This window comes from Struthio camelus, chromosome 15, assembly GCF_040807025.1.
Source record: "Struthio camelus isolate bStrCam1 chromosome 15, bStrCam1.hap1, whole genome shotgun sequence".
Classification (NCBI taxonomy): Eukaryota; Metazoa; Chordata; class Aves; order Struthioniformes; family Struthionidae; genus Struthio; species Struthio camelus.
This window is the reverse complement of record NC_090956.1, coordinates 17,286,035-17,312,619: the sequence shown is the minus strand read 5'-3', so window position 1 is coordinate 17,312,619 and position 26,585 is coordinate 17,286,035. Positions and strand designations below refer to the sequence as shown.

General features: G+C 43.4%; 1 protein-coding gene across 3 annotated transcripts in view; it reads left to right on the top strand.

Moving 5' to 3' along the window:
* Positions 1 to 3,219: 3,219 nt before the first annotated feature.
* SEC14L5 (SEC14 like lipid binding 5) overlaps positions 3,220 to 26,585 on the top strand; it is a 40,393-nt gene continuing 17,027 nt past the window's right edge. Inside the window, exons 1-6 of one of the 3 annotated variants that reach the window (XM_068909011.1) lie at positions 3,220 to 3,331; positions 6,983 to 7,062; positions 7,706 to 7,792; positions 9,000 to 9,075; positions 24,493 to 24,642; positions 24,846 to 24,944. In XM_068909011.1, coding sequence (XP_068765112.1) covers positions 9,013 to 9,075; positions 24,493 to 24,642; positions 24,846 to 24,944 — 312 coding nt within the window. In that variant the 5' untranslated portion in view covers positions 3,220 to 3,331; positions 6,983 to 7,062; positions 7,706 to 7,792; positions 9,000 to 9,012. Of the gene's footprint in view, positions 3,332 to 3,777; positions 4,097 to 6,982; positions 7,063 to 7,705; positions 7,793 to 8,999; positions 9,076 to 24,492; positions 24,643 to 24,812; positions 24,945 to 26,585 lie in introns of those variants that run through there. The other 2 variants (XM_068909009.1, XM_068909010.1) reach the window with 2 other exon arrangements.

Sequence of the window (26,585 nt, the reverse complement as noted above, 5' to 3'; positions counted from 1 at the left end):
GTAGCCACCTAGGCATTATCTTGAGAGGTGAATGTAGCAGAGGGCCATTAGCACTGTTTATCTGCAGTCTGATGAGTAAGGTAACTGAATCTGCTGCAAGATGTGCTGGACTGGAGCTCATTAGATCTCCATTTCCATCTCTGCCAGTGATCTCTGCCATTTCACTGTGTGACCTCAGTTTTGCACCAGAAAAACGGGACAAACAGTACCAGCTTATGTCTGAGTGGCATGGGGAAGGCAAATCTGTAGAGGACCACAGTAAGTGGGCTTGATCTTCTAGTACAAATGGATCTGGAGAATGGTGTGGAATGATCTACTGCTGTTCTGTGTTTTCAGCGAAGAAACCCTCAAAATCTTAACCTTTGCTGACTCTTAAAACAGCAGGCTGAACTTTTGCTTCTTAGCTTTTATAAAACAGAACCAAGTAAGTGCTAAAATGGTTCTCTAGAGAGATGTTTCTCATAGCAGAGGTGAAAACCAACCCTGAACACTGCTGTGGAGTAGATTGGCATTTCTGTTCCCAGTGCTGGAGGCTGCAGAGCCTCCCCTTTCTCTGAGCTTCATTCACTGACAGTCGCTGGACAGAAGCCCAGGTCTAGCAAGTGGAAATAACACTTCCAACCTGCTTTAAATATGGCTCTAAAAACCAGGTGAACTTTGCTGCTGAATTTTTAAAGAGACTCTTTAATGTTTAAACAATGCTGATTTTCTAAGGTTGTTAAACATATGTGAAAGGAGACTGGAAAGTGACTTAGGTGTGACAAAGGAGATAGGGCTGGGCTGTCTGCGTGATGCTACTTTTCCATGACACAGTGATCTTTCTCTTGCACAGGGCCAAGGCTAGCCCAGCTCTTTCAGGACAGACTCCGGAGTTGCTGGCCTCACTGACTACGGCAGTGCCACAAACCTCCTTTGCAGCTTCTTCAGAGGGCAGCTGCTTTGACACTAAGCACTCACACATGTACAAAAGCATAGGGCAAACCACTCCCATACTTCTCTCCACCTGCCATAAAACAGAAATAACCATACCATGAACAACCGCTACAAGTTCTTCTTTTCAGCACATGATGCACCTCATTTTTCTGCCGAGTTTTTCAAATTCACCCCCACAGATCAGGGAAGAAAGCTGGAGAGGAAGAGAGTTTGCAGTGAAAAGCCTTCAGTACTGGGGAAGTAGAGGTGAACGGTAACCACAGGCCAGACTTTGTTCCTGGTAAACGCTGTAATTTTTAACTGCCGTGACCAGTAGATAACTCCTGTGCTGGGCTGCTGTGGGCTAATACATGTGGGCATGGGAGCTTTTTGAACAGCTCCCATGAGAAATACCGAGCACTGAACACCACGCCTTGAGGCAAGCAATCACTCCTGGGTCAGCTGACAGAAAAACTGGGTGCTACATCTTACTCTGCTGCTACACTAACAGCATATTCTTCCCCTCCAAGTGTAAGGAAAGTAGGCCATGGGCAGGGCACATAGCAAGGGGTTTCTCTTGGAGGTGAAAGGATAGAAAGCTGAAATGAAGAGACTTCATGACACTTGGGAATGCCAGGAGAGAACTCTCTCTCTGACAGGGGAAGAAGTCACATATTGAAAGTGTAAAATGCCGAGGAGACCTTCGGGCACCAGGAGAGGATGTATGTTGGAAAATAGGAATGACAGATTAGGGCTGCCTACCAGAGGAAAGGATAGGATGGTACTCTCTGCAGTCTTGACAAACTTTTGTGGCTAGAACAGAAGTAAAATTACCGCTATTAGGTCACAAAACAGTAATGAGTTGGCGTAGAGTTTGTAACAATAAGGTAGAAGTTGTATTTTATTTCCTTTTTTGTTCTTCCTTCTCCAAGGAAGTTTAACAGTGATAGAGAGACTTCTCTGAAGAAGTGATGTTCTGGATAGGAAAAGACAACACTTATTTATTAAGTAAATTTAGATGTTCTAGGCCTTGGATAATGTTGTGGTTCTCAATGCCTGGCACCTGTATGAAGGTCTCCAGGAGGTGCTGGCTGCTGCGAATTTGCAGGCGGAAGCTTTCAGGCTGTTTTGCCATTTGACAGCTCTGTGGATCCTCTGTTTACGGAGCACTGTCAGGCTGGCCTCCGCTCTGAGGTAGCAGAACGTTTCAGGAAACATTGCTGATCAGAAACAGGAGCCCAGCTTCCTGAAATGCCTATTCAGATAAGGGGACATTCAACAACTGGAAGTGATAAGGAGGTGGGAAAAGAAAAAGCAGCAGTAAATGTGAGCACGATGTTTTCAGTAACATCTCACCAAGTGCCAGCTGGTGCCTTGGGAGTTTTTGAAAACAGACTTTGAAGGCACAAAACATTCCCAGGCTGGCCTCCCACCTCCCTCTCCTCCACCCTGGTGGCACAGCCTACAGGAGCAGCACGGTGCCACGTGCTGCTCCTGCTCCATCCCACCGCACGCCCGTCCCGCTGCCTGCCCGTGTGGCGGCGGCGGGGGAGCCCTGTTCGCAAGGTCTCGCCAGACGCTGTCTCCTCTGGGCGACAACTCCCTGGGGCAGCTCCCTTCCCCAGCACATGGCCAGATGGGCCCGCTCTCGTCGCGTGCTCCACAGCATGGGGTGGGCGGCACCTCCCTCAGGTCCATGCCGGATTCTCAGAGATTACACAGAAAAAAAGCTGTGAGGCAAGAGAATCGCCCTCAGAGCGCGAATTTGTAGCTCTCTAGGTACTCATCCTCCATGTAATAAACCAAAGCGCTGTGCAACTGAGAAAGCTTAAGAAAAGAGATGAGTCAACACACTACAGGGACAGCTCATGAAGCCCTAAATCCTGCTGTGATGAACAGGGCGAGGCCTTGTTTGAGGATTGTTAACGCTGCCTCCTTCCATCTCGTCCTTAAACCAGCTCATTCCTCCCAGCGGCAGGTGCCAGGTTTTGCACCTCCTCTGGCAGGCGGCGGGCAGGTGGCAGCACCGACGACACCTGATCTTTTAGGGCAGGTAAGTGATACACGTTAAAGCCTCCTAAGACTCCTGAATTACTCCGGCTGAGCGGGTTGGGCGAGCCCAGCCGGCCCCGCGGCCGCTGCCTAACGGAAAGGAAACGCCGCGTCGCCGCCCGCCACCCGCCCTCTCCTCAGCGCCGCGCGGCGAAATGGCGGCGGGGCGGGGGGGGAGGGGCGCACGTGCCCGGGCGGGGCGGGGCGGGGCCGCAGCACAATGGACAGCGCTCTGCGGCGCCGCGGGGCGGGGCCGGCGGCGGGGGCGGCGCGCGGCGGTTGAAGGCAGCGCGTGGAGCCGGCAGCGGCGGCCGTTGGGGGCGGCCGCGCTCGGCATGGGCCCGGCCGGGCTCCGCCGTGCTGAGCGGTGAGGAGGCGTCGGGGGCGGCCTGTGGGCGGGTTGTATTGGGAGGGGGGGAGGCGGCCGGCGGCGGCGCCGCGCGGAGCCCCGGTGCGGCGGGCGGGCCCGACCCCCCGGCTGCCGTGCGCGGGGCTCGCCGTGTGCCCGGGCCTGCCCGGCGCCGCCGCCGCCCTCCGTGTGGCCGTGGGGGCCGGTGGGCGGAAGGGCGGCGCTGCCGGGAGCCGTTATTCTTGCAGCTCCGGGAAGCTGAAAGAGAAATTTAGTCATAATCCTTAGAGGATTAGAGTGAGCGGGTAAAAATTGAGTGGTGATGAGTGACAGGCTTAAACTCTGAGCAGTCGGGCTGTGAATCACTTCAGGTTTATTTAAAATATGACTTTAAAGTTTTGCTGGTTTCTGCCCTACTTAGGGGAAGTTGGAGAACGTTTAATCTCTTGCTCTCTAGTTCCTCTCATTAAAGCTTGATGATAGCTTGCTTCCTAGTAGACTTATCTGCTCAAAGTCCCTCCAGCGAAAGCTTAGGAGGAGCAGCGTGCGCCAGCGAGGCTGTGCCTGCGGCAGCCGTGCGCTGCGAGCACTTGTAGGAGCGCAGCGCTCCATCTGCCGACCTCGGTGCGGGTCTTAGAGGGACGAAAACAACCCGCTGAAGAGGCTGGTCCTTCTTTTGGGCTAAGAGTGTGCGGTCCCAGGTGCTCCTGGAAACTAGCTGCTCAGCTCTGCTGAAAAGCCAGGCTGGCCCTCCAATGTTTCTGAAGTCAAAGGCTGACCCTGGTAAGTTACTGCAAATGCACTGATGTATTTGGGTCAGCATCTATATAAAACTCAATTGGCTTTAGGGTAGCGTTAAACCAAGCATGTGCTGTTGTACTCTGGGTCGCTTGGCTTAACTCCTCTAAGAAGCCAAGTCAGCTTGCAGGCGGTGTGAGAAGGGGATTGTGCTGATAGCACTGCTGGTGTCTGGCTGGGGCTCGGAAGTGCACCTGGGTGCAGTGTACCTGTGTTCAACAGAAATGTGCCTGTGAACTTTGCACGGGGTGAGCTGCAGCTGTTCTCTGTTGGTGCTCTGTAGCCCTGTGAAGGGACCTGGCAACCGGACCTGCTCTTCTGTGTGTTAAGATGAACCAGAGCAGGTCTCCATTCTTAAGTTAAAATTAATAACTGTTACATGCATTCTGCTGTGTTGATGATTAGAAAGGCATGTGTCACTTCCTATGGAATGGCAAGGACAAGGATGTTTCTTTGAGACTGGCGTGGGAGAGGAATAAGACTGTTTCCTTCAGTAAAGATTGAAATTTGCCAGCCTGCAGCAGTAGACTACTAGCATTTAGTATGTGGCAGCGCAAAAGGACAACCATGCTTCTTTGGCAAACAAATCCACTTATAAGCATGAAGTGAAGATGTGAAGGTATTGGGCATGAAATTGATTTTGTCACATAGATCGAGGATATGGTTAACTTTCCATGGCTTCAGGAGCAGACTGCTGCATGCTGTTCCCTTTTCTTCTTCCCCTCTCAGCCAGAGAAACTGTTCCTTACTGTCTGGTAAAGAACATGAGTGTTAATGTTTGTGTTGCCTGTCTTTTGATTATAATTGACAACAGGACTCCAGGCATCTCTGCAAGGTGTAAAAAGAGGAGGCCAGACTAAGCAACAGTGTGCTGGCTTAAAACTCTTCATACTCCTCCACTCCCCACACCATGCATGTTTCTTAGGTGTGAGATGGAACAGGAAGATCAAATTTCTTTGCCTGAGAAGACTAGTCTACTTCGAAAAGATACTAAAAGCCTCTGCCTGTGCTATTTCAGTACAGAAGACTTGAGAACAAGTTTTTAACTCATGTAAAAGGGCTCTAATAAATATCATGCTGCTTGGTACCATCCTGCTATTATATGTGCAAGGCATCAGCTACTGTGTCAGCATCTGCCTAAGGAAAAGATGTTTAAGGCAGAGAAATCATCACACAGCTCATCTTTCTCTCCATGTTGTCTACCCCTTTGTCTTATAAGGGGGATGCCTTATAAGCATCCCCCTTATAATGCCTGAAGAGCCTCCCTTTTGTAACTGTAAATACCACTCAGCAAGGTGCTGCAGCTAGCTCCAACAGCTCATAATAGAGTAGAACTTGAGGAACTCTGAAACTCCAAGATTTTCAGTAGTGTTCTGTTTCCCTTCCCCCCCACCCCCACCCCCCAACAAAAACAAAGAAAACCCACCACTGCTCAGCTCTCTTCTTTCAGCTGAAGAGAAGCCACCACAGGTGGGAGAAGTTACTGAAGTCACTAGATGCTGAATTTCACCAACCAACAGGCAGTACTAACGCAGAAAGAGTCAAATGACTTCATACTAGGCTGACTGAGAAGCAGAGGTGGGGGGGAGGGGCTTTGGTTCAGGGCTTTTGTATATATTGTATATTTATATGTAAACCCAATTTCTTATTTCCAACTATCTGGCTGTAATCTGTCAAGTATGTCCCTCCTACAAATAATAATGGAATAAAAGTTAAGCATATGGAAAATCCCTCAGGTACATAGTGAATGATTCTAAATAAAATGGAAGTGTGCAGTTGTTATTACTGCCTCTATTTCCCTTGCTGTATGTGTAGTGATGTGTACATAGTATTCCTCATGGGAGCCCTCACTCTCTTCAAGCTCAGCTAATATGTAATGGTAGCTCTGCATGCTGCGTTTACATCACTTCTCATTTAAAAACTCACCTTTTCTCTTAAATGCTACCAAAGTTACCGCAGACATGTATATGTAGCCAGGGGTTCATATACTTCCATTTTACAGTAAGCCTGCCCTCCTTCCCCCAGTATGCTGGCAGCTGGTGTATCTCAGGCTTGTAATTAACTTACTGCCTTCTAGGGTTTGGTTAATCTGTGAATTGCTGTGTGGGTTGTAGCAAAAGGGGTACGTAGGCCAGCTGGACCCTGCAGGGAGCTTCAGACTGTCGAGTCTCTGTGCAGTTGGCATTGCAGTTAGAGTATTACTGGCTGCTTTATGTAAGGTGGTAGCTGCCACTGTTCTGTGTATTCAGGTGTGCAATACTTCCAAACACTTCCAATGTCTAACTGAGGTATTAAAATGATTAGCTAGATATGTTACTTCAATGTGTTAGCTGCTCTAGCCTCGCTGAATTTTTTAAACTGAGCTGGGCTTGGCCAGCTGAGATCATGGTCTTCCCCAACTTTCCTAGTGAATGGTTATAGGTCTTCCTCTTGATGGGGATTGATGGTTATTAGTCATCAAGCTGCAGTTTAGTGAGTCACTGCTCTTCAGCTGAACTGCATTTGCTGAAACGTGCTTTTGGCCACATGCAAATACAGAGCAGAGCAGGTAGCCTGAGCCACTGTAGAGGTTGGAGTGGTGTGATGGCTAGTTGAGGAGCAGGCATGCTCTGTAGATCTGTAGCTTCCTCCTGGCTTTCTTTACAATGGAGTTGAACACATCTGTTTGTAATTTGAGTGGAGTACATGAAATGATTTTTAAACCATGTCTTTCTTTGTAGTTCTAAAGCTCCGGAGAGATGCATGTGGTTAGCTAACATGGCTCAGCTGGCCAGTGGTAAAACCTGAAATCTTATCATTATCAGTGCTAATTATGTATGTGTATCTGTGTGCATAGAACAGCTGCTTTTCACTGCCCTCTCTTTTTTTCAGATGTTCTAGCTGGAATCTCTCTTGCTTTGAGAAGCAGAATGAATTTCTCACAGTCCTGTTTTGAGAAGAGGGCATAACAGGTCAGCCACTGCACTTTCTCCAATGTATAAATGGCTTTTAGGGCATGTCTGAGTTAACAGCTGTCTGTCTTCCGCAGCTCCTGTGGCTACAATAGTATCTGGCCCATTTTTCTCTAACTTCCCTCACCTAGGGAGGTAGGAAGCAATAAAGCTGTGGAAAATCTAGTATTGGAGCTCCCAGGGAACAACAGAATTGTCCAAGCAGCATGGTTAAGGCTGTCAGATTACAGCTTGTGCCATCCTGTTGGTCGTTAAAGATAGTTCTAGACTGACTGGTCAGTCCTGAGACTTCTTCCTGCGGAGGTCTCAGGCCCCTTCCTACATACGTGCAGGGGTTCCTGATTTAGAAGGTAAACACATAACTGGTAGCAAGATCATAGCAAAATATGTTTGACTAGGCTTCTCTTGCTATATTTGCACTTACTCAGAAGGTTCCCGCACAGCCTAGGTATTGCGGTTACATAATCATATTACAGCGTTGCGTTACAAGGTGCCCTGTGCTTCTCTTGGCTCGGGTATCCGTTACATGATAGCAGCCTGGGCTTCCTGGGTGCTTGCTTGCCCCTGCTCTGTTCACTTTAGTTTGAGCTGGATGCTCTACTGATGCATTCTCTTCTCTGTTTACTTGTTCTGCGTGGATTAGCTTTTAGTACCAATGAGACTCTCTGAGATCCAGCAACACCTGACCATCTGATTGTGAGACTTGTCTACAAACATCCCCCAATCTCAGGTACCCAAAGTTTTTAAAGTTTTTTTTTTTTTTTTTTGTCCCTCTCCCTTGCTTAATGCTTAGATTTTCCTGTATAATAGTGTTTTGAGCAGTCTTCCTGGAGAAAAATGTATCACTGGTTTTCTCTTTTAATTCATGTTTCAGCTCCAGCTTTTTGGCTTAAAATGTCAGGGATAAGTTGTCTTTTGCTCCGTTGAGTTCAGTGCTACACTGCGTCATGTCGCCAAGAGCTGTGTCTGCTTAGCAGTGGAATTTGAGTGGGGTGGAATCAGTGTAGTGTCTCAGACCAGCAGCCCAGTCTTTTGTGTTTCTAATGTTCGTAGATGGTATTAATATGAGCAACATCCTAAAGGACTTACAGAAAACAGCGTAAGAACATTTTAAATGTTTTATAGACTTCCTTCAGATGCTGATTATTGGTGCGTACTTGAGGGTTAAAACCCCAGCAAAAGAGTCTGAGGGAGGAGGAATCCTGATGAGAACAGTGAGAGGTGGCTAGGAGAAATGAAATGCTGAGAACTGAATTGTTACCATTACATGCAGTTATTTTCCTAGTTCAGCTGGAAGCAGTGGGCATCCAGTCAGTGGGATGTGATTGCTAGCTAAGTGTCAGGTGTGTGCTCTAAGCATGCTATTTCCTTTTTCTTTCTTCTAGTGGGGTTAAAGCAGCTGGATGCTACTGTGTGCACAAAAGCATTTACAATGCTAACGTATAGGAAGTCAAGGCTTAGCAGTGGAAACTGTTGCAACATAAGGGATTTTGCTTGGTGATATCAAACACCGTGCAGAATGGAGGAGAAAAAGAAATCACCATTGAAGTTTTGCCCCCTAAGAGAGGCTTCCTTCTCCGGGGTACAGTCAGTTGATTCTGACTTCACATCTCTATTTTGTGCTTTTTTTTTATCATGAGTTTTGTTTAAGCTCTAAGTGGGATTCACTGCAGTAGTGTTGGGCAGCAGCAAAGGAAAATATTGTTTAGTGGATACAGCATTGGACTGGGGTTGCAGGCTATGTTTCATTCTGTCTTTGCTACTGACTTGCTAAGTGACACAGGGTGAGATATTTTCCCTAATATGTCTCCTCTCTATCTGTGAAAAAGAGTTAAGGCTTCTAGTAAAGTCTATAGGTAAAAATTGCTAGGATGTGTTACAGTAGAGTTATATTTTGTATAAAGGATCTAAAATCAGCTGTTTTCCTTCCGTTACAGGTGTGTAGTAAAAATGGTGCAGAAGTATCAGTCCCCTGTTCGAGTCTACAAATATCCTTTTGAGCTCGTCATGGCAGTGAGTAACACTCAGCACTTCTACTTCTCCTGCAGCTAAGGACTGCAACCTCTGCCTTATTTGACGTAAGGCAGCGGGAGGTGGGGAACTGCAGTTTTGGCTAGTATGTCTTTATGGCAATATTATGGGTACACTGTGGGAACAGAGGTTTAATTCTTGTTGTCTTGCATCGTTTATTCAATTCTTCATAAAAAATCAGAATCAACATCTAGGTGTTTTGATAGTGTAATTACTAGAAGGGAAAAAAAACTTCCATAACATGTAAGAGTAATATCACAAAGAAGGAAAAAATGTAACATTTGAGTGGATGGGGTTAGACAGATTGTGCTCAGGCACTGTCTTGGCATAGTCATGAAATATCATTCTGTCTAGAATCTCTTGATCTGAGCAAAAATAATTAAAAAGTGGTAATAAGATAGCTTCAGCCTGAATATTTTTGGAGATGCTCAGTTTCTCTCATCCTGATCAGTATGGTAGGATATCTGTATCTAGAACTCAATTCTAAATCACACTGAGCTTTTAGATTTAATTAAAAATGAGAAATTTTGAAAAAAATCTTCCACATTGTTCCTCTCCGTTCACCCCATGATTAAAATGTTGGGAAGTCTCTCTCCAAATTTTGTGATTTCCAGAAGAGGCTTCCAAACTGTGACTGCAATTCTTTTGCTGGTGGTTCAGAAAATTAATGTAGCTATGGTAACTTCCTTAGACAGGTACAGTTGAGTGTATGTGGTGTTCTGGACTTTGCTGCTGTTTTTCAAGGTGTGTGCCAAATATTCTTCTGAAAGGCTTGCTCCTTGTATTTCAAGGGCAGCACTGAGCATTTCAGCATTCATCTCAGAGATTTGCATAGATTCATGCAAGGCTTTGTTTTGTAACCTCTGCTGAGCATTTCAGTTCACTCTAGGATTCCGTGAGACTTGGTACTTGAGACTTTCTTAGTCTCCTGCTTTTTCCATTGTCTTCCCTCCCCGTCGAACAAGGACGACAATTTTCTTTGGTCTGTTACGGATCAAGAGCGAAGATGAAAAGCTATAGCATACAGATTGTTGAAATCATTCCTATGAGTGGGAGGGAGAGCCTGACTTGTACTTTGTATCCCTCTTGACAACATGATCTCTTTTGAATTCCTGGCAAATCAGTGCCATAAGATTTGTTTATCCAAAACAATCTCCAGTCTTCTATTTTGGTAGTTAAAACTGGATGAGAGATTCTTTGTTTGGGCCTAAGTGTATGTGCACCCGAAAGGGTAGCAGCACTTCCTCAGATAAGAGCAGTTGCCGTTCACCTTAATACTTTCTGATTATCAAAATGAACGTTTTCTTGTTGATGCTTGGGTTCCCCCCCCCTTTTTTTTTTTTTCATTTTTTAAGCCTCTTTCCAGTCTTGTCTGAGTTTGCAGTGGTTTAACAGCTAAGTCAGTAACTTGCTGTAGATATGGATGCAGCTTAAGGCTGCACCTGACCTGTTTATAGTAGTGAAACTTTTCTGGCTATGTTCTTTGCTGTCTTAGTGTAGCCTGTCTTAGGATAAGATAGCATTGCTTGTTATAAAGATACCAGTAGATTTTGCTGTATACATGGCTCTCCGCATTTCTGCTGTCTATATTAGCAGGATAACCCTAACACCAGATGCCCAACAATTGATCGGCTGCTAATACAGGAGGCTGGGTTGCCTCTAAACAAATCCTTTGTAAGCTTGTTAGCAGAATACCTATAGGCCAGGGTTTGATGGGTTTATTTTTCGAGTGTTTTAATTTTATTTGACTTCAGTTTATTTGCTTTCAATTTTGATTTTTTGGCATAATAGAACTCATAATTCCTTGGAGTTTCAAGGCTGGGATTGTAAATGTCATCTTTTTGGTGTTGAGCAAACTCAAACTTCTATTACCTTAGCGTTAGTTCTCATTCTTATGGAGATTGTTACTTTGTCCAAGGTCACCCAAAGGACTGTGTGGTGGAATAAGGAACTGATTATAGACCCCTTGGTCTCACTCTAATGTCCTGGGAAAACTGTGTGTTCACAGCAGGATTTGTTTTATTATGAATACTGGTGTCGTAAAGACTCTGAAGACGGTAGCTTTCGAATTTAGTGGCAGTTCATGCAGGCTGAGTTGGACGCGGGCTTCTTCATTGTATTTAGTATGTTTAGATAGAGGCTTCCATTTGTGTGGAGGCAGTGCAAATTTCTCAGAGCTGTCAAGTGCTAGCTGTCAGTTGCTGGAAGTTTCACATGGAGCGTAGGTGTACAGTGAGGCTGTTTTGCTCTTCAGCACATGGTATTGCTGTTAATCTGCCTCAACATAAATCTGACAGCAGCTTCTTCAGTGCTGGGAACCTTGTATTCAGCTGCTTTAATCTTTTCCCCTCGAATGCTTTGTGCGAACCTTTGGAGTGCCAGGATCTCATACTCTGGTTTATGGGAGGAACCCAAAGGTCGTGCAGGTGACTTCAAGACACCTGCTCTTTTTACAGGTTCCTATGTCCCCTTCAGCCCGCTATTCCTGTGCTTGATGTCTCATCTGTATGATGGCAAGGGTTGTCATTTTCTGTGATCTGTTCAGGCTGTGTGTCGTGAGGTGTATGTTAGGAAAAAGTATTTTCCGCCAGTACCTCTGGTGTTTGGGTCCTATTGCAGTAAACAGTGTGTGTCTCATTCAGTTATGAGGGTCTGAGAAACAGGATCATTGTAGCCAAATGAGCTCAGCAATCCATTGCATCCTGACCTAATAAAAGCACATAGTGTTTCCCATGCCTTTCATTCAGCCTTACCATCAGGAACATGATTTATCTTGTGGGCTTCTCGAAAAGTGCATGTTTGTGCAACTTATCCGCTAGACAGCATGGGGCTGTGCCTAACAGATGAGCCGGTGCTTTTATTGGTAATGTGTTTGTTATAGTGGGTCTCTGGATAATTGCCTATGAATTTACACTCTGCTGATTTATTAATACTTCTGCAGCTCACATTCTGATTTTCGCAGGCAGTAGATTTGACATATCTTCCCAGTCTTTCGTGACATGCATCCATTCTTCGTCTCTCTGCTATCCTGTGCATCTGAGGAAATAAAAAGAAATCCACTTAGCAAGTCTCTTTCAGTCACTTAAGAGTTTTGAATTTTGTCTCTTCTTCTGCTTTTCTTTTTTAACAAAAGATGATCTTTCCACACGTGTCCAAATTCACAGTGGTCACTTTCACATGCTTTGTTCCTAATCTGCATTCACATTAAAGGATTGCAAATGCTATGTTCTTCAAATTATAACCAGTGCCTGATGTTTTTATCCCATATACTTGACTTTTGTTATCGTCTCATGTTTTCCCTTTCCATTTAATTTCTTTTCTTTCTCCTTTTAATTGGCACTGTTCTCAAACGAGTTCTCCAGCCAAGTTCACGCCTCTCAGGACTTGATCTTATGTTCTCTTCAATTAGATCAGCAAGTTTAAGATTGCGCACTTCTCCTGATTTTACTTTAGAGCCAAATAATCCCCAAATACACACTCTTTTTTTTTTTTTGGATGTAGTATCTGTCGCAGTTCTAAAGCTAAAGTTTTATACTAAAAATGTTATAAAGAGGGACAAATCCGGAAGGAGAGAGATTTCTGCCAAATAGCTCATGAGCGATAACTTGTTCTGAATGATGTAAATTTGTGTGAGCCCTCTCTGACATAGGGAGATAAGGTATTTGATTTTAGGTGAGCAAGTTCAAAATATGTAGCCATATAGGAAACAGAGCTGAGCTTCCATTTTTGATATCATGTGTTGCCAATGAATTAGTAGGTCAGATAAAATAGTTTTAGACTGGGACTCAAATTTGGGAGTTTTGTTCCTGTTAATTTTAGTAGTGCTCTCAGCCCTTTACACTTGCAATTGACGTTATCAGCCATTTTGGGATACTTTATAGCGTACCCTAATTTTTCTCAGGATGCTTCTTAATGCTACAGAATCTGAAATGCCCCCCCTTAGGGACTCTGACATCGTCTTCTGTACTTGGTGTGTGGTTTGAACTGCTGCAGTAGTATTGTAAATGAGGAACTCCATGACTGCACTTCTGTCGCCTCTAAGCGTGCTGAGAGGACCAAACAATGCCCTTCACGTTCAGCTGTTAGTGCTACTAATGGAAATTTCTGGTTTCTGTGAGTGTGATTGGTCTTTCTGTGCAGCCTGGTGCCAAGGGAGGAACAGTACAGGATTCAGATCCTGAAAAGGGAGCATTGTATTTGCGGATTTTACATGTTTAACCAAAATGTATACATAGACAGCAGTGACATATGTTTCTCACTCTACTGGTCAAGTGGTACTATTCAGTCTAAGATGCTTCTGCTATGCTCTCCAGCAAAGTTGTATGCAACGTTAGTTTGGGACAAGGTGGTGTTCTGTGAGCACATTTGTGGATTGCAGCCATTTCATCTCTCAGACATCCCTCAGAATGTCCCATAGATCTGCTAGATGTTAGCTCATGATTCACCTTCCTAGGTGTGAAAGTAGAAACTTGGTTGTAAAAGATCCTGGCTTGCCTCCTGTCCTTCCAAACAGCTCTATGACTCTCTTCTAGCTTTGGTGGCAATTAACTGTTCTTTGATTCAGTTGTTGTTTTTTTTTCAGGTAAGATAAAGTAGGAAATGATTGGAACCAGGGATGGTATATGCTTTTGTTTTTTCTCAATATGGCTTGAATATCATGGCCGCTAACAAGCTGGACAGCGAGTTTAGTTCAGACTACGATGTTGCAGTTTTATCTAGACTCAGAAACTACTTCACATGGAACTGGTAGTAGAAAATATTCCTGTCTGTCATCTTAACTCTCATCCTGTATCCAGGATCATAGCCCATCAAAAGCAATACTCTGTGGTCTCTGTGTGAGATGTTTGTTTTGTCTTGTTTTTTCCTTGTGCGTCCAACCCTGCTGAAGCAGTCTTGCTGATAGTCACTGGATTTGTCAAGCATCCTTGCTCTTTCCCCAGAATAATCAACCAGCGTGCCAGCCTTGATTACGCGTTTGTGAATTGGCAAAGCTACTTTGAAGTCAATGAAGCTTTGCTTGTTTACACCCATTGTGATGATCTGGCCCACAGTATGTGCAACAGTTAAACATCTAGTACAATTAAAATCAAAATGCATCATCTTATTTCACTATCTTGCCTGTGCTGTTTTGTGCCAAAAGAGATAGGGGGCTTACATGTACAGTCTGGCTGAAAGTAGCTTCTTGCTATGTTAGCTGTCAGGATTAGCCATAGGAGGAGTAACTCTGAGCACGGAGGTACAGGTCCTGACGATTAGAACTTTTTTCCACATACCTTTTCAAAGTGATTTTTATTTATACCTTTTCAGCATCGGCATGTATCGTGTTACAGATGTTAGATTATTTAAAGTAGCGTTTCCTGTTACATCTAGCACATCAATAGTATAAAGAGACTGTTTAAATCCTGATGTATTGTGCATGCTCTGCTCTGTAATGCTGTGGTGTCTTAAAGGATTCAGTGTTTCACTGATTGATGCAGTGATTGTTTTGCAGTAGAGCCTCTGAGCCCTCTTGTGCCAGGTAGTATAGACACCATAGTAAGTGTGGTCCCAACAGCTTGCAGTATGCATCAGTAACAGATAAAATGGTGGATGAAAGGAATATAATGCACAAGTAGAATGATGATCAGCAAGGATCACGTTAGTTCTGTGTGTGTGTTTAGAATGACAAGTTCAATATGTTTGTTCACAGCACATCCAGGTATCAAGACTGCTTTCTTGCTACATAAGATTTGCAGATTGGCTGTTTAGGTCAACTACAGTGCAATATTTTACAGTGCTTACAGCACAGATGCTTCACAATACGTATTTTGGAGCTTCTATCTACTTAATGGTAATTACAGACCAGAATATCCCAGTTTGAAATTACAGGCTATTGTCATTATTCTAAGTAATACCCCAGATTGATTTTTTTTTTTTTTTAATAAAGAAAAGTGGAATCTTAGCTAAACTATTTGATGCTGATTCATAGCCTTTGCTTTCAAGGTTGGGCCCTAGTAAGAAGGAGCACCCTTGCTGTGGGGAGAACAGGGCAGTTTCTGGCAGCTGGAATCCCTCTGAAACAGTAATGATGGTGCAGCTGTGCAGAGTAGCTGAAGAGATTGCAGTGGAGCTCCAAGTGCAGCCTCTGTGGGAATGCCAGAGGAGGTGCCGGCAGTGGCCTGCTACCCACAGCGTCCTTGGATTTCTGTGAATGGCATGCAGTAGTGTTTGGCAGCATGTGGCCTGCATGCTCACTGCTCCTTTGGAGCTGCTGTGATGTAGATAATGACACAGTTTTCAGACCCTAACTGAAATGGTATTTCTGGTTGACGGTATGTTAGAGATTGAGAGAGAACCAAGATGCAGAGGGGGAATTTTTTTAAAGTAGTTATTCTTTGGTGTTCAATCCCTGTCAAATATAGTATACATGAAAGAGAATTATCTGCTCATGTTAGCCGGATTGCTAGATGTATAAAACTTGCCTCCCGAGTCCAGAAAAAGGATCTTTAGATTTGTCTTGAACCATGGTCCATACCAGGTATTTTAAAGGAAGGCAGCTTCCCTTGTCTCCTCCTTCTACTATATTTTGAAGTTGATATTTGTTGTGACTGTCAAATTACTGAGTTAACGTTTTATAGACTTACAGAAGATCTAGTGTTGACTCAAGACATGCTGCCTCAGTGTGACTTGATGGTTTGAGACCACACTGTCAAGATACAATATCAACATCACAACTTACTGCTGAGAAACATTTGGCAACAAAAGTCTGAAAGTAATGATCCCCATGTCAGCTGGGAAGATCCTTTACATCTGTACTCGCTTGTTCAATCCTGCCACCTCCTCCTTCCAATATTAAGCAGAATGAGAGTGAGCATTAATTAGTCAGGCTGAGCAAATAGCTGATGCTTCTCTTGAGCTTATGGTGTGGGATATTTCCCCTCCAGTGGGTAGAAAGTGTTTGGTAAATGCTGTGGTAATTTACCACAGCTACTGGGAGCAAATAGAAGAACTGTTTATTTGTTCAGAGTCCTGGTGAACACCTGCTGGCAATATTTGTATGCCTTGGCCTGCTTAGTGTATATTGTGGGCATCATGCAAATCTCTTCTTTTATAGTTTTGCGTTGCCAGTTCCAAGACTTTATTTGCTTGGAAAGAATATTTAGGAAAAGTTGGTGCTGGCACAGGGTGTAGATCTGGAGACAAGTTTTACAGCAATTCTGTCATTCAAGGAATCTGTGTAGGGTATTCCCAGTTTTATTTAATCATCTTCTCCAGCTTCAAAATGGAGGCTTATTGCATTAAAGTAGGATGAGTAGCATCTCAAGCTTAAGCTGATCAGTGCAGTCTAGCGCTAGAATGGAAGAGCTGTAAAGTGGTCATTCAGCGGCACTCCAACATAGTATAAGGAGACATAATGTAGCTTCAGGTGTCACCAATACCATGCATTCCAGCAGTGCCTAAAAAGACCCTTCTCTGTTCTACAGAATGTATGAATGCAGAAGATACATAATAAACTCTTGAGCATTCATTAAAAGAGGTGGGAAAATTTAGAACCAGCATCAATTGTTAATTCTCAACCAGTGTGGAGGTGGGGTTTGGGGGGGCCATGGAGGGTGTTGTTGTTGTTGTTTTAAACTTTTAAGTGCAGTAGCCTGTCCAGCAGCTTGTGGCAATGACAGATTGTCCTGCTGACCAGTAGGGATTACTTTGTGAGTCAGCCTCTCTGTTTTGGGGCGATTCACTGGTCAGTATGTTTGACATAATGCTTGCTTGTTGTGTTTTACCCTTCAAGGTTGTGGTCACCTAGATGTCTGCTTCAATAACTTCGTTGTTCCATGCATCTGTCTCTATCCACAATGGGCTATGCAAATGTGTGCAACTAGCTAGCAATAATTCCTGGATAAGGCATCACTTCCATGGGTATTTGTAAAGGCTAGTACGTTCTGTGCTGTTTGTGACTTGAACTGTTCCCTAAGTTTCTCCTCTGTAGCAAGCAAAGGAGAATGCTGTAGCAGAATAGCTTGAATAGGATGATATTTTTTCTCTCAGACAGGAGATCAGGCAGGTTGGTGATTTCCTGAGTTAGCTGTGTGCAGCTGCAGTGCATGTCCTGGTTTTAGTAGGTTTGCTGTGTCACTCAGTTGTGCTTGTATTGTAATAACCAGCTGGTGCTCTCTGAATTGTTTCTTTCACCAAATCTGAAGAAATGAGCCAGATTATTGGCTGTAGTCCAGGGAGAGACAACACTAGGTCAATGTTTATATCTAGGGTTCTGAGGTCCAGTGGGCTTCTCACTGGCGGATCTTTTTCTTTCCAGTAAAGATATTTTTCTCAGGCCCCAAAGAATTGTATGCTATTTTGCAGCTGCTTTGTATCTCCTTAAAAAGGTGTTCCCTTTCCTCTGACTTGACTTCAGTGCATTTTTATATCTTCAACGATTCGTTCGATCCCTTTCCCCCTCCCACTTCTTCCATGTCCATTTTGTTTTGTGCTGTCTGCGGGTAGCAAGAAATAGGTATCTGTTCTAGCCATTGTGAAGGAAATGGATTATTACATCTGGTGAATACATTTGCAGACCCTGTGATTCCCTTCAGCCCTTAGACTAAGTAGTGGAAGGGATTGCTGGATGAAATTGTTGCTTCTTGGAAGGCCACATTCTGAAAACACCTGAATCTGGAGAGAAGTATTTATGTATTATTAGAGCTGCTCAAGAGCTGTTCAAAATCTATCTGCTTCTACCTAGAAATGATGAAGACTCTTGTCTTGCTCCTTAGTCGTTTCTTTTTAAAGGGGTGATGATTTGGGCAGCTTTAGCTTAAAACTTGGTATTATCTCCTCCTCTTTCTCCTTTCACCTGAACACGGGTGTACATGTTCTTCCTTTATCCTGGCAAATTGCACATGGCTGTAACATGACCTTGAGGAATCTTGTTAATTAATAAAAATGTAACCTCTATGTTTAGTTGTGAAAGTTTGAAGTCCCTTAGCTCTTAGCCCAAGGGTAAAGTCCTCAACTTGTAACCTATTTATGTAATAACCATGGCAGTCTCTGTCTCCATCAGGTGAATAATAGCTTAGTTCCTTCATGTATTCTACATGATATCATTTTCTACTAAGGCTGAGCTTTTACATACTGGAAGATCCCCCTTGAGTTCAGCTTGGCATACAGGAGTCTGTCCATGCTTTTTTCCATTTCTGTGCTCTTGCTTCATCTGAAACAGCAGATCTCCATGCTGCCATCTCTAAGGATCTCCGCCAATATTTAAAAAAAAAAAAAAAAAAAAAGAGGGGAGGAAGAAGAAAAAAACAAGCCCATGCAGCCACTTCAGAGCATCATTTATCAAGTAGATGGTGAATGTTTTCTTGCTAGCTGCTGTTCCATAAAAGCTTGGAATGATTCTGTGGACAGCAGTATTTATCATGCAAGCTCTTTATGTTTAATCTGCTGAAGGATCTGCATGCTGATAGGGATGATCCAAACCAGTTGCCTTTTTGCTGTATATTAGTGGGAAGCTTGAAGAGTCTGTCTTAGACAGATGACTGGTGGGGTGAGAAAGCCAGAACTGCTACCCTCAGAGTCAGTATGCAACCTGTGCTGACTTCCTGTATTTTCCACTTCAGTTTTCTTTCATGAACAAAGAGGATAACATTTCTTCCAGGATATTATGATATGAAACTAGATGATCTGACTTGAGAACTGTCTTGCTAGAGCACGTTGGAGCTGCTCAGGACTTAGCAGGCAGTGAGCTGGAATAAACTGTGCAGGAAAGTTCAGTTTTCGAGGTGTCTTGTTTCATGCAGTAATTCAGTGCTTAGACGTCCTTATTGTTTTGGATTCTTAAGGCCTCTGTTCAAGATTACTTGCCAGAAAGGTTGTTAAAGCCCACAGAGAAGGAAGAGGAGGAGCTGTTATAAAGATCTAAACCTCTGGGCATGTGCTGTAGATCTCTGGATCATATATGAAACAAGGATGTAATAGCCATTGTCAATCTACTGGAGATTAATTAAGTTGGAGAGGGGAGCAGGAGCACTCTGCACTGTTGATATGCGAAACACTTAGGTACTATAAAGGTGAAGGACTCAAGGAGCAAGGGCTCTTTGGAGCAAGGTGGATAAGCGGGCACAAGGTGGACAGAGTGTAGAGCAGGGTAATCTTCACTTTTCTCTGTGGTTGTGAGGCTTCAGAATGTCATGTTTTTGTTTTTGACACTCATATGCTTGTATAACATGTTATCTTTTGGCATCCAGTTGACCTTCAGGGCAATCTGTCACAGATGCATTTTTTTAAAACGGATTATTGTGTATTTGATCAGCAATTTAGGACACGTTTAAGTGCAGCTTCCTTGTACTGCCCTCAAAGACTCTGTTCTTACAAAAAAAAAAAAAAAAAAACCTATTAAGGTGATTTTTGGTTATCACAGTGTTGGTACCGTAATCTCTTTGGCCAACACAGGTAAAACTGCTCTCTGCAGACATACTTCCCAGCAGATTGCTGGCCAAACCTTGTTATTGTTACCTGGCAAAACCTCAGTCAAATCTCTTTACTGATTTTATAGTCAGCCATGTCACAGCTGATTAATTGTGGCTCAGTGTGGTTAATCATCTGTCAGCTCCTGTGGCGCTAACTCCTCTTGGACTGAGATGTAGAGGTCATCTTGTAAGCAGTCTGAAATACCCTGTCTGTACCACCTCTAATCATGCTTATGTAATGAAGTGGGATGTTCCCCTTCCCCAGCACCCTGTGCAGTGGCAGTCACCCTGCTGCTATCTGGCCACATGGGTTCCCTCAGCACACATGTTGAGGTGCTGTGGAACAGCTGTGCAGGCCTGCCAGTGTGTATGTTTGTATGAAGAAGCGCTAGCCTTTTGCATGAACTTCCCTTCAGTATAAAAGGAAGTTTTGACGTACTAAAACTGAGTGTCTGTTATGAATTTCTCCTGTATGATTTAAATTTTCAAGTTTGAAATGATGTTTCACTTTTAAATTTGCATTTGTTTTCTACTCTTTAGAATTTTTTTACACTTTAAATACATCAAAGAATAAAAATTGATTATAATTCCAAGCAAAATAGCTAGAAGAGTTCAAACAATCCCAAGTTCCTCTCTCTTCACTGAGCTCCATTGTGAATTTAGAACTTTAATGATGTGTAACTTCAATCTGAGGGAGATTACTATTAAGTTTGAAATTATATTGGATGTTGGTCAGATGATGTATGCAGTCCAACATGAAAAACACTTGCTCTATTTTTTGCAGCAAAATTTTTGTGACAAATCAGGACAAAAAGCTTGACGTAAAGTAAGTCAGTTGTGGGTCTGAGTCGACCAGCTCTTGTGAAACAGTTGGAGATCTGTTAAAAAGCTCACTACTCTGAACCTTTTTAAAAAAAAAAAAAAAAGAATTATTGTAAAATGGGCTGTGGAAATAGCTTGCTTGGTTAATCTGGTGTATGCAGTGCTCTGGGTTGCCTAGACGGCTCCTGCAATGGCTGTTCGTTTGCTTGGGGATTTTCTTCAGTCTGATCTGATATGAAGTCAGTACTGAAGACTCTACTGGAAAAGGCAGCCCGAGCCTGGAATCCAGCGTGAAGCATTGGCTTGCTTGGGCTGGAAGATCTGCAGGTGATTAAGTGTTAGCTTTTGCCTGTGAATGTTAAGCCCAGTAGGTTTTATAAGAGGGGAGGGAGTGGCTTCACCAAACCTTCCCCCCGTTTCCCCCCATTTGATTCTATTCAAGACTTCAGTCATCAAGGTGTTAACTTTAAGAAATCTTGTGGGCATGAGTTTAGGAAAGAGAAGTGACTTGATACTGCTGTACTTATTGCTGGGGAGGAGGGGACTGGGTCAGAGAAGGGGTAGACAAATCCTAATTCCTGTACACTAGTCAACGCAGAGTTACTGCAGCAAGGAGAGGAAAGGGCAAATACAGGCAGATTAGCTGCTGAAGTATTAAAACAAGCTAATGTTAAGGCCCCCTTGCCTTTCATTTGACTCAGATATTCTGTTGTTCGCTCTGCAGAATCACAGAGGAGAAGAAAAAGGCCAGTTTTGGCAATGGCTGACAACTTCTAGGATGCTTTTCTGGCTTTATAATTTCCAACAATTTCTCTGTTGGAGCCGAAATGTACTGTTGTGTATAGATACTGATTTTTGATAAGAGGATGCTGGGTGCAAGAGGTGGAGTGGTCTCCTGATAGCTCAGTCTCTTCAGTGATTAAAGATTAGGCATGTTAGTAGCATAACTTTATTATTGTGCCTGAAGCATGGCATTTCAGCTGTCCTTCATATGATCTCAGGCATCTTTGACCTGCTATATATTTAGAGTTGTTGAGCAAGGAAGATTAGCAAAGGACTTACCATCAATGTGTGAAAGAGATTCTTTCTCAAATATGGAAACGCTCTGTCTGTTTAGGTGATGGGTTTGGGCTGTTATCTTAGTTATATCACCAGGGCTTTGCATTGACATGTCCCTCAGTTTCCTGACCTTTTTTCTTTCTCTAGATATGGTTTAACTCTCAGAAGCAATGACTGTGTGACTGCACTTTTAATAGTTATCATGATCTTGTTTTTGCTATATTTAATGACAGTTTTTTTGAGAAGCCTATCTCCAGCTGAGTCAGGTGCTTACATAGTGGAGAAAGAAACAGTTATGTTTTGAGAACCAGAACCAGCAGTTTTATCTTCAAATCGGAATTAGACATATCCATATTCAGGAGAGCTGTATGAGACTTCATGTTTGCAATGTGTCCTTTCAGTGGAGAGGAGGCTCTTAAAATTCAATACTCCTGGTAAAAGTGTTGAAGTGAGGCCTTTGGAGATCATCCCTGTGCTCTGATCATTGTGTCCTATGGGAAGAACAGATCTTGTTTCTCTGGCAACTCCTTCCCAAATGTTCACGGCACAACTGCAGTCCTGAAAAATGGAGGAAGAAAAGTTGGGATCACCATACTTGGGCCTTTTTTCCAGTCTAGCTGCTTTGAGAAGTGGATGGAGTTGGGCCAGCCTTTGTTTCATATAGTTAGTCTTTGCTCGTTATAATCTTGGAGTCCTGGAACCTAACGTGTTACCCGTTAACATGGAGGTGGGAGCTGAAGTGGGGAAGAGCATTGCGTGAGTGCAGCCAGCAAGAGATTTGGTGCAGTGTAGCTGAGAGTGAGGAGGGCTTGTCACTCCTACAAAGACTGAAGTGTGGGAAAAAGCCCAGGGATATCTAGACAGGCCTAATTTGTTGTCAGGTGAGTGGACAATCCTAGTACCGTTCTTATACAATCCTCTTCGCATTCGAGGTGTTTTTTTAGCTTCTATGCTAACTGCTGTTTTCCAAATTCATGGGATTAACTGGGGGCAGTGTTCTTTTGGGATAGGGTTTCTGGTTATGCCTTTTGCAAGAGAGCTATGGGCACGTGTAAGGAGTGGCATGAGACAAACAGCGGAAAAAAGTTGCCAAGAGTTCTGGCTTACAAAGGTGTTTGCAGCTTTCACTGTCTGAACAATGAGACTCTAGTAGCGAAGAATGGATAGTCTGGATGGCCTGAAGAGATTCTTGCTTGTATGTGCTAGAAGAGAAAAAACAATCAAGGGAGGAGAGAGTACCCTGAGATAGCAAAAGATGGTAATTTGGAGTCTGGAGGATTGGGAGAAGGCAGCTGGAGGGAAAGGTAAGAAGTACTAATTTTGCCCTGAGACAATTAACGTGCTGGCAACTGCAGACCTCAGAGTGCAAGTTGTTAACTTTTGCTCTGTGACCCTTGAGAAAAGTGCAGTTTACTAGAAAGTGGGTAGCTGGGAGCATCCTTCAGCAGTGTCTGATATCCCCTCAAGAATTTCAATCATGACAAGTTAAGCTTCTTAAAGCAATGAATTTGACTGTGTCATATGGACCCAGGTATTGGAAATAATCGTTTGCCATGGGAAGTTTTATATTTATCTAAAACATGTTTTAGGCTTTCTGACAGAGGCCTTGCAGACAGTGAAAGTTGTCCAACAAACATGGCAAAGTGGGCAGAAGGTTACTTAGTGACTTAGGGAGGATGATTTAAAGACTTAAGTACTTTGCTTACGGTCAGAATTTCGCTGCTTGCACTGTTCTTTGGATACTGGAGCAATATGATAACCTGAGATAATTTATGTTCCGTTTGGAGATCTAGGAATAGGAGATATGAAATGTGTCCTTAAGTGCCTGAGCTATTTTAAGAACAGGTATTGTTCCCAGCGTGAGGGTACATGAGTATGTACTGGGGCAACCAGGCTTTCAAACTGCTGGGTAATGGGCAATGCAGCCCCTTCTGAGCATGCTCATAGCATTATGTGAGTGTGTGTGTGTGTGTGTGTGTGTGTGTGTGTGTTGATAGTTGAGCTGATCTTGATCATGACCACATGAAACTCTATTTTTGTGGCAGATAAAAGTGTAAATGCTCATGAGAGAATTAAATGCTTAAGATGGTTGTGTGTTCCAGAAGATGGGAAGATGGTGGTAGCTCATAGAGGTTAAGTGTATCTATGGAGTGATAGCAGGAGCATATTATGACCAGAATGGTTTAACCCTCTATGAGAAAGAGTGCACAAGTTCTCCAGTGACAGCTGTAGTTGAATCTTGGGCTGCTTATGCAGTGTGTGCTGGTGTTGCTTCGATTATATACTTATAATAGCATCCTGATATGCAAGACGTTTTTCAGAAATTCAAGAAAAACGTTTCATCCTCCAAAGATCTTGCAACATGATGAGAGACTGACAAGTAGAGGGAAGTTAGGGGGGAAAAAAGCAACAGTAGGTAACATTTATGCAATTGAACTTTATTTGCTGCAAGTGTCATGGAAAAGTGGATTTTGGCTAGAGCTGGTAAAGAAGCTTTAGTTAAAAAGAGTTTTCAAAGGCGTGTTGGTCATTAAAACAAGGAAGGTTGTTGTAGAAATAGGTGAATCAAAGCAAACGGAGTAGTCAATAATTGGTAGTCTTATCCTAGATAGTCTGGAGCAACTATTAGGCACATTCCATTTTTAAATTATAGGAGCATTATGTATTTTGTTAAAATAGCTTCTTCATCCAGGCAATGTCTGACTTAAATTTTGTTATCTCTGGGTCTAGTCCTAAGATAGCAGACATTATGCTAACTGAAGACCTGGCTTGTGATGTTCAAATTTTTATGATTCCCTATCTAATATTCTTTAGTAACAAGCTCTTGTTTCTGCTTTATGTGTGAAAGAAAAGATACGTTAAGGCATACTTAGCTTAATGACTGACAGCTAAGGCCAGCTCTGTTCATGACTATTTTGCTTTAGCTTTTCTCCCCCTGCATCACCTCCGCTTTTCTCAGAAGCGAAGGAGATCGTTTTGTTAGACCCTTGCTGTAGGGCAATGCATGAATTCAGAAAGAGTTAAGATTGATCTATCCAGAAGCTGAAACTTGCTCTGTTTTCACTTCCAGGCATATGAAAAGCGCTTTCCCACATGTCCAGAGATTCCAGTCTTCCTGGGGAGTGAAATCCTGCATGAATCCAGGAGTGATGATGGAGCTATACATATCATTGAACGGAGCTGCAAACTGAATGTGGATGCTCCTAGGCTGCTAAAGAAGGTAAGTGGAATCTAGGGGCACAGAGTTTGGATTTTGTTGGCTGGCACAGATTAGTAAAGACTCTAAGGCTGTAGCCATGGAAACTTTACTCCTAAGCTTGCAAAGGGTTGATTTCTGATTCCCCTCGCCCTCTTTTTTTCCATGTTTGTTTATTTCTTCATCCTTCTCAGATTGCAGGGGTAGAGTATGTTTTCTTCATACAGAAAAACACAGTGAACTGGAAAGAGCGAACTCTCCGCATTGAAGCCCACAATGAGACTTTTGCCAACCGTGTTGTTGTCCTTGAGACATGTAGCTACTCAGTAAGTTTCCTGTTTCTACTTGTTTGTGAAGGAAGTGTTGAAAGTCATAGGCTAACATACAGTGTGAAGCTGCTTGAATGAGTCTCAACACTGGACTGTAGCATACTACAACTGGAGACTCTTGGACTGGAAGGCCATTGGGTCTTAGAGAGCAGGCCTTTTCCAATGCTTTTCTGGGGAAAACTTTCAGAAACTTTCTTAGGTTGATTGGAATGTTAGGTCCTGGAGTGAGAGTAACAAAAATGGCTGGAATGCAAGTTAATAGCATCTAGAGCTCGGGCATAGTATTTAGAAGAAACATTTAGAAGGAAACCCACAGTATTTATTATAATGGGAGATATGGGGAGGACAGGAGAGAAGTCTGGCACTTAACTCTCCTTTTTGTCCACAAATAAGTGCAAGTTTTAAGATGATGTCATGCTGTTCTTGTTCTAAATATGTGGATTAAGGTCTCAAGCCTTATTCATAGCCTGGGATGTTTTGTTTTGTGGCCATATCTTAGACAGTGGTGTGCCATTTCACTGTATATGAGCTATTAGGGTTCAGTCACCATTAAATAGCTTCATCTGTTTCTAGAAGCAATCAGATACTGCTTTTTGTTCTCTAAACAAAAGTTCAGATCCTGTTACATACCTGCCCTTTTGGCAACTGGACAATAGCTCAGCTGCTTAGAAGCAAGCAAACTGTTAAGTCGGTTCTGTGTCAAGAAAAACACATAGTTGAAAAGCTGTTAGCCTTTTGAAAGGTGATGGGGAGGCTCCTGAGCCAGAGGTTGTTGGGTATTTACATGCAGCTTCCCAAAAATTAGAGTAGATCAAACTTCCATCATTATGAAGGGTGCTTACAGTTCTGAAATACTGCCAGGTCAACCCTGGAATTGCTCAGACTGTTGCACTTGCTGGTTTTGGCTGTGTCACCTCTGGCTTGCGTCCCTCGAAAGGAAACATCAGCAGCTGGGCTTTTGAGGGGAGGATTCTTCCTGGAACAGAGTGGGAGCTAGCTGCCTGCATCCTCAAGATGGTTCCCTGGTCTATTTTTACCAGTTTCCTTTTCCTTGCCAGAATGCACCGGAAACAGGTTTATTCTCATCTTTCTGCTTCTGCGATGTTCTCTGAAGCAACTTGGAGAAATATGATCCCCTCTTACAGCTGCTTAATATTCCCCCTGAGGGAATTTGTGTCCTTGACAGAGCTCACCGTATCTTTTGGCAGGACGAGGGGCGGAAGCTGGATTTTTTTTCTTTCATGCCAGTTTGTGAATAACAGCACCTACAGAGAAAAGGCAGAATTCCTCAGAAAAGAGTTGAGTTTTGAAGAGGGAAAGATTACTTATGTTTTTACTGTATATACAGTAACTGAGGGGAACTGGCTAGAAAGAAAAGATGAACTTTGAACTGACAATGAGGGAACACTCCCAGCTCTGCCACGTGTTTTTTGTTTTGGGGGGAAGATCAACCTTTGGTGGCCGAGTTTCTTGTCCAAAGCTAGAAGAAAAATTGTTTTATGTTCTTCCTTTTTGCTGGAGATACGGAGTTTTTTTAACTGCAGTTTTTGTGAGACAGCGTCTATCTTTCCATAAGGAGCATTGGCATGATGGTTTCAAGTCAGCAGCCGTGCTACTATTTTAGTGCAACTTCTGCCA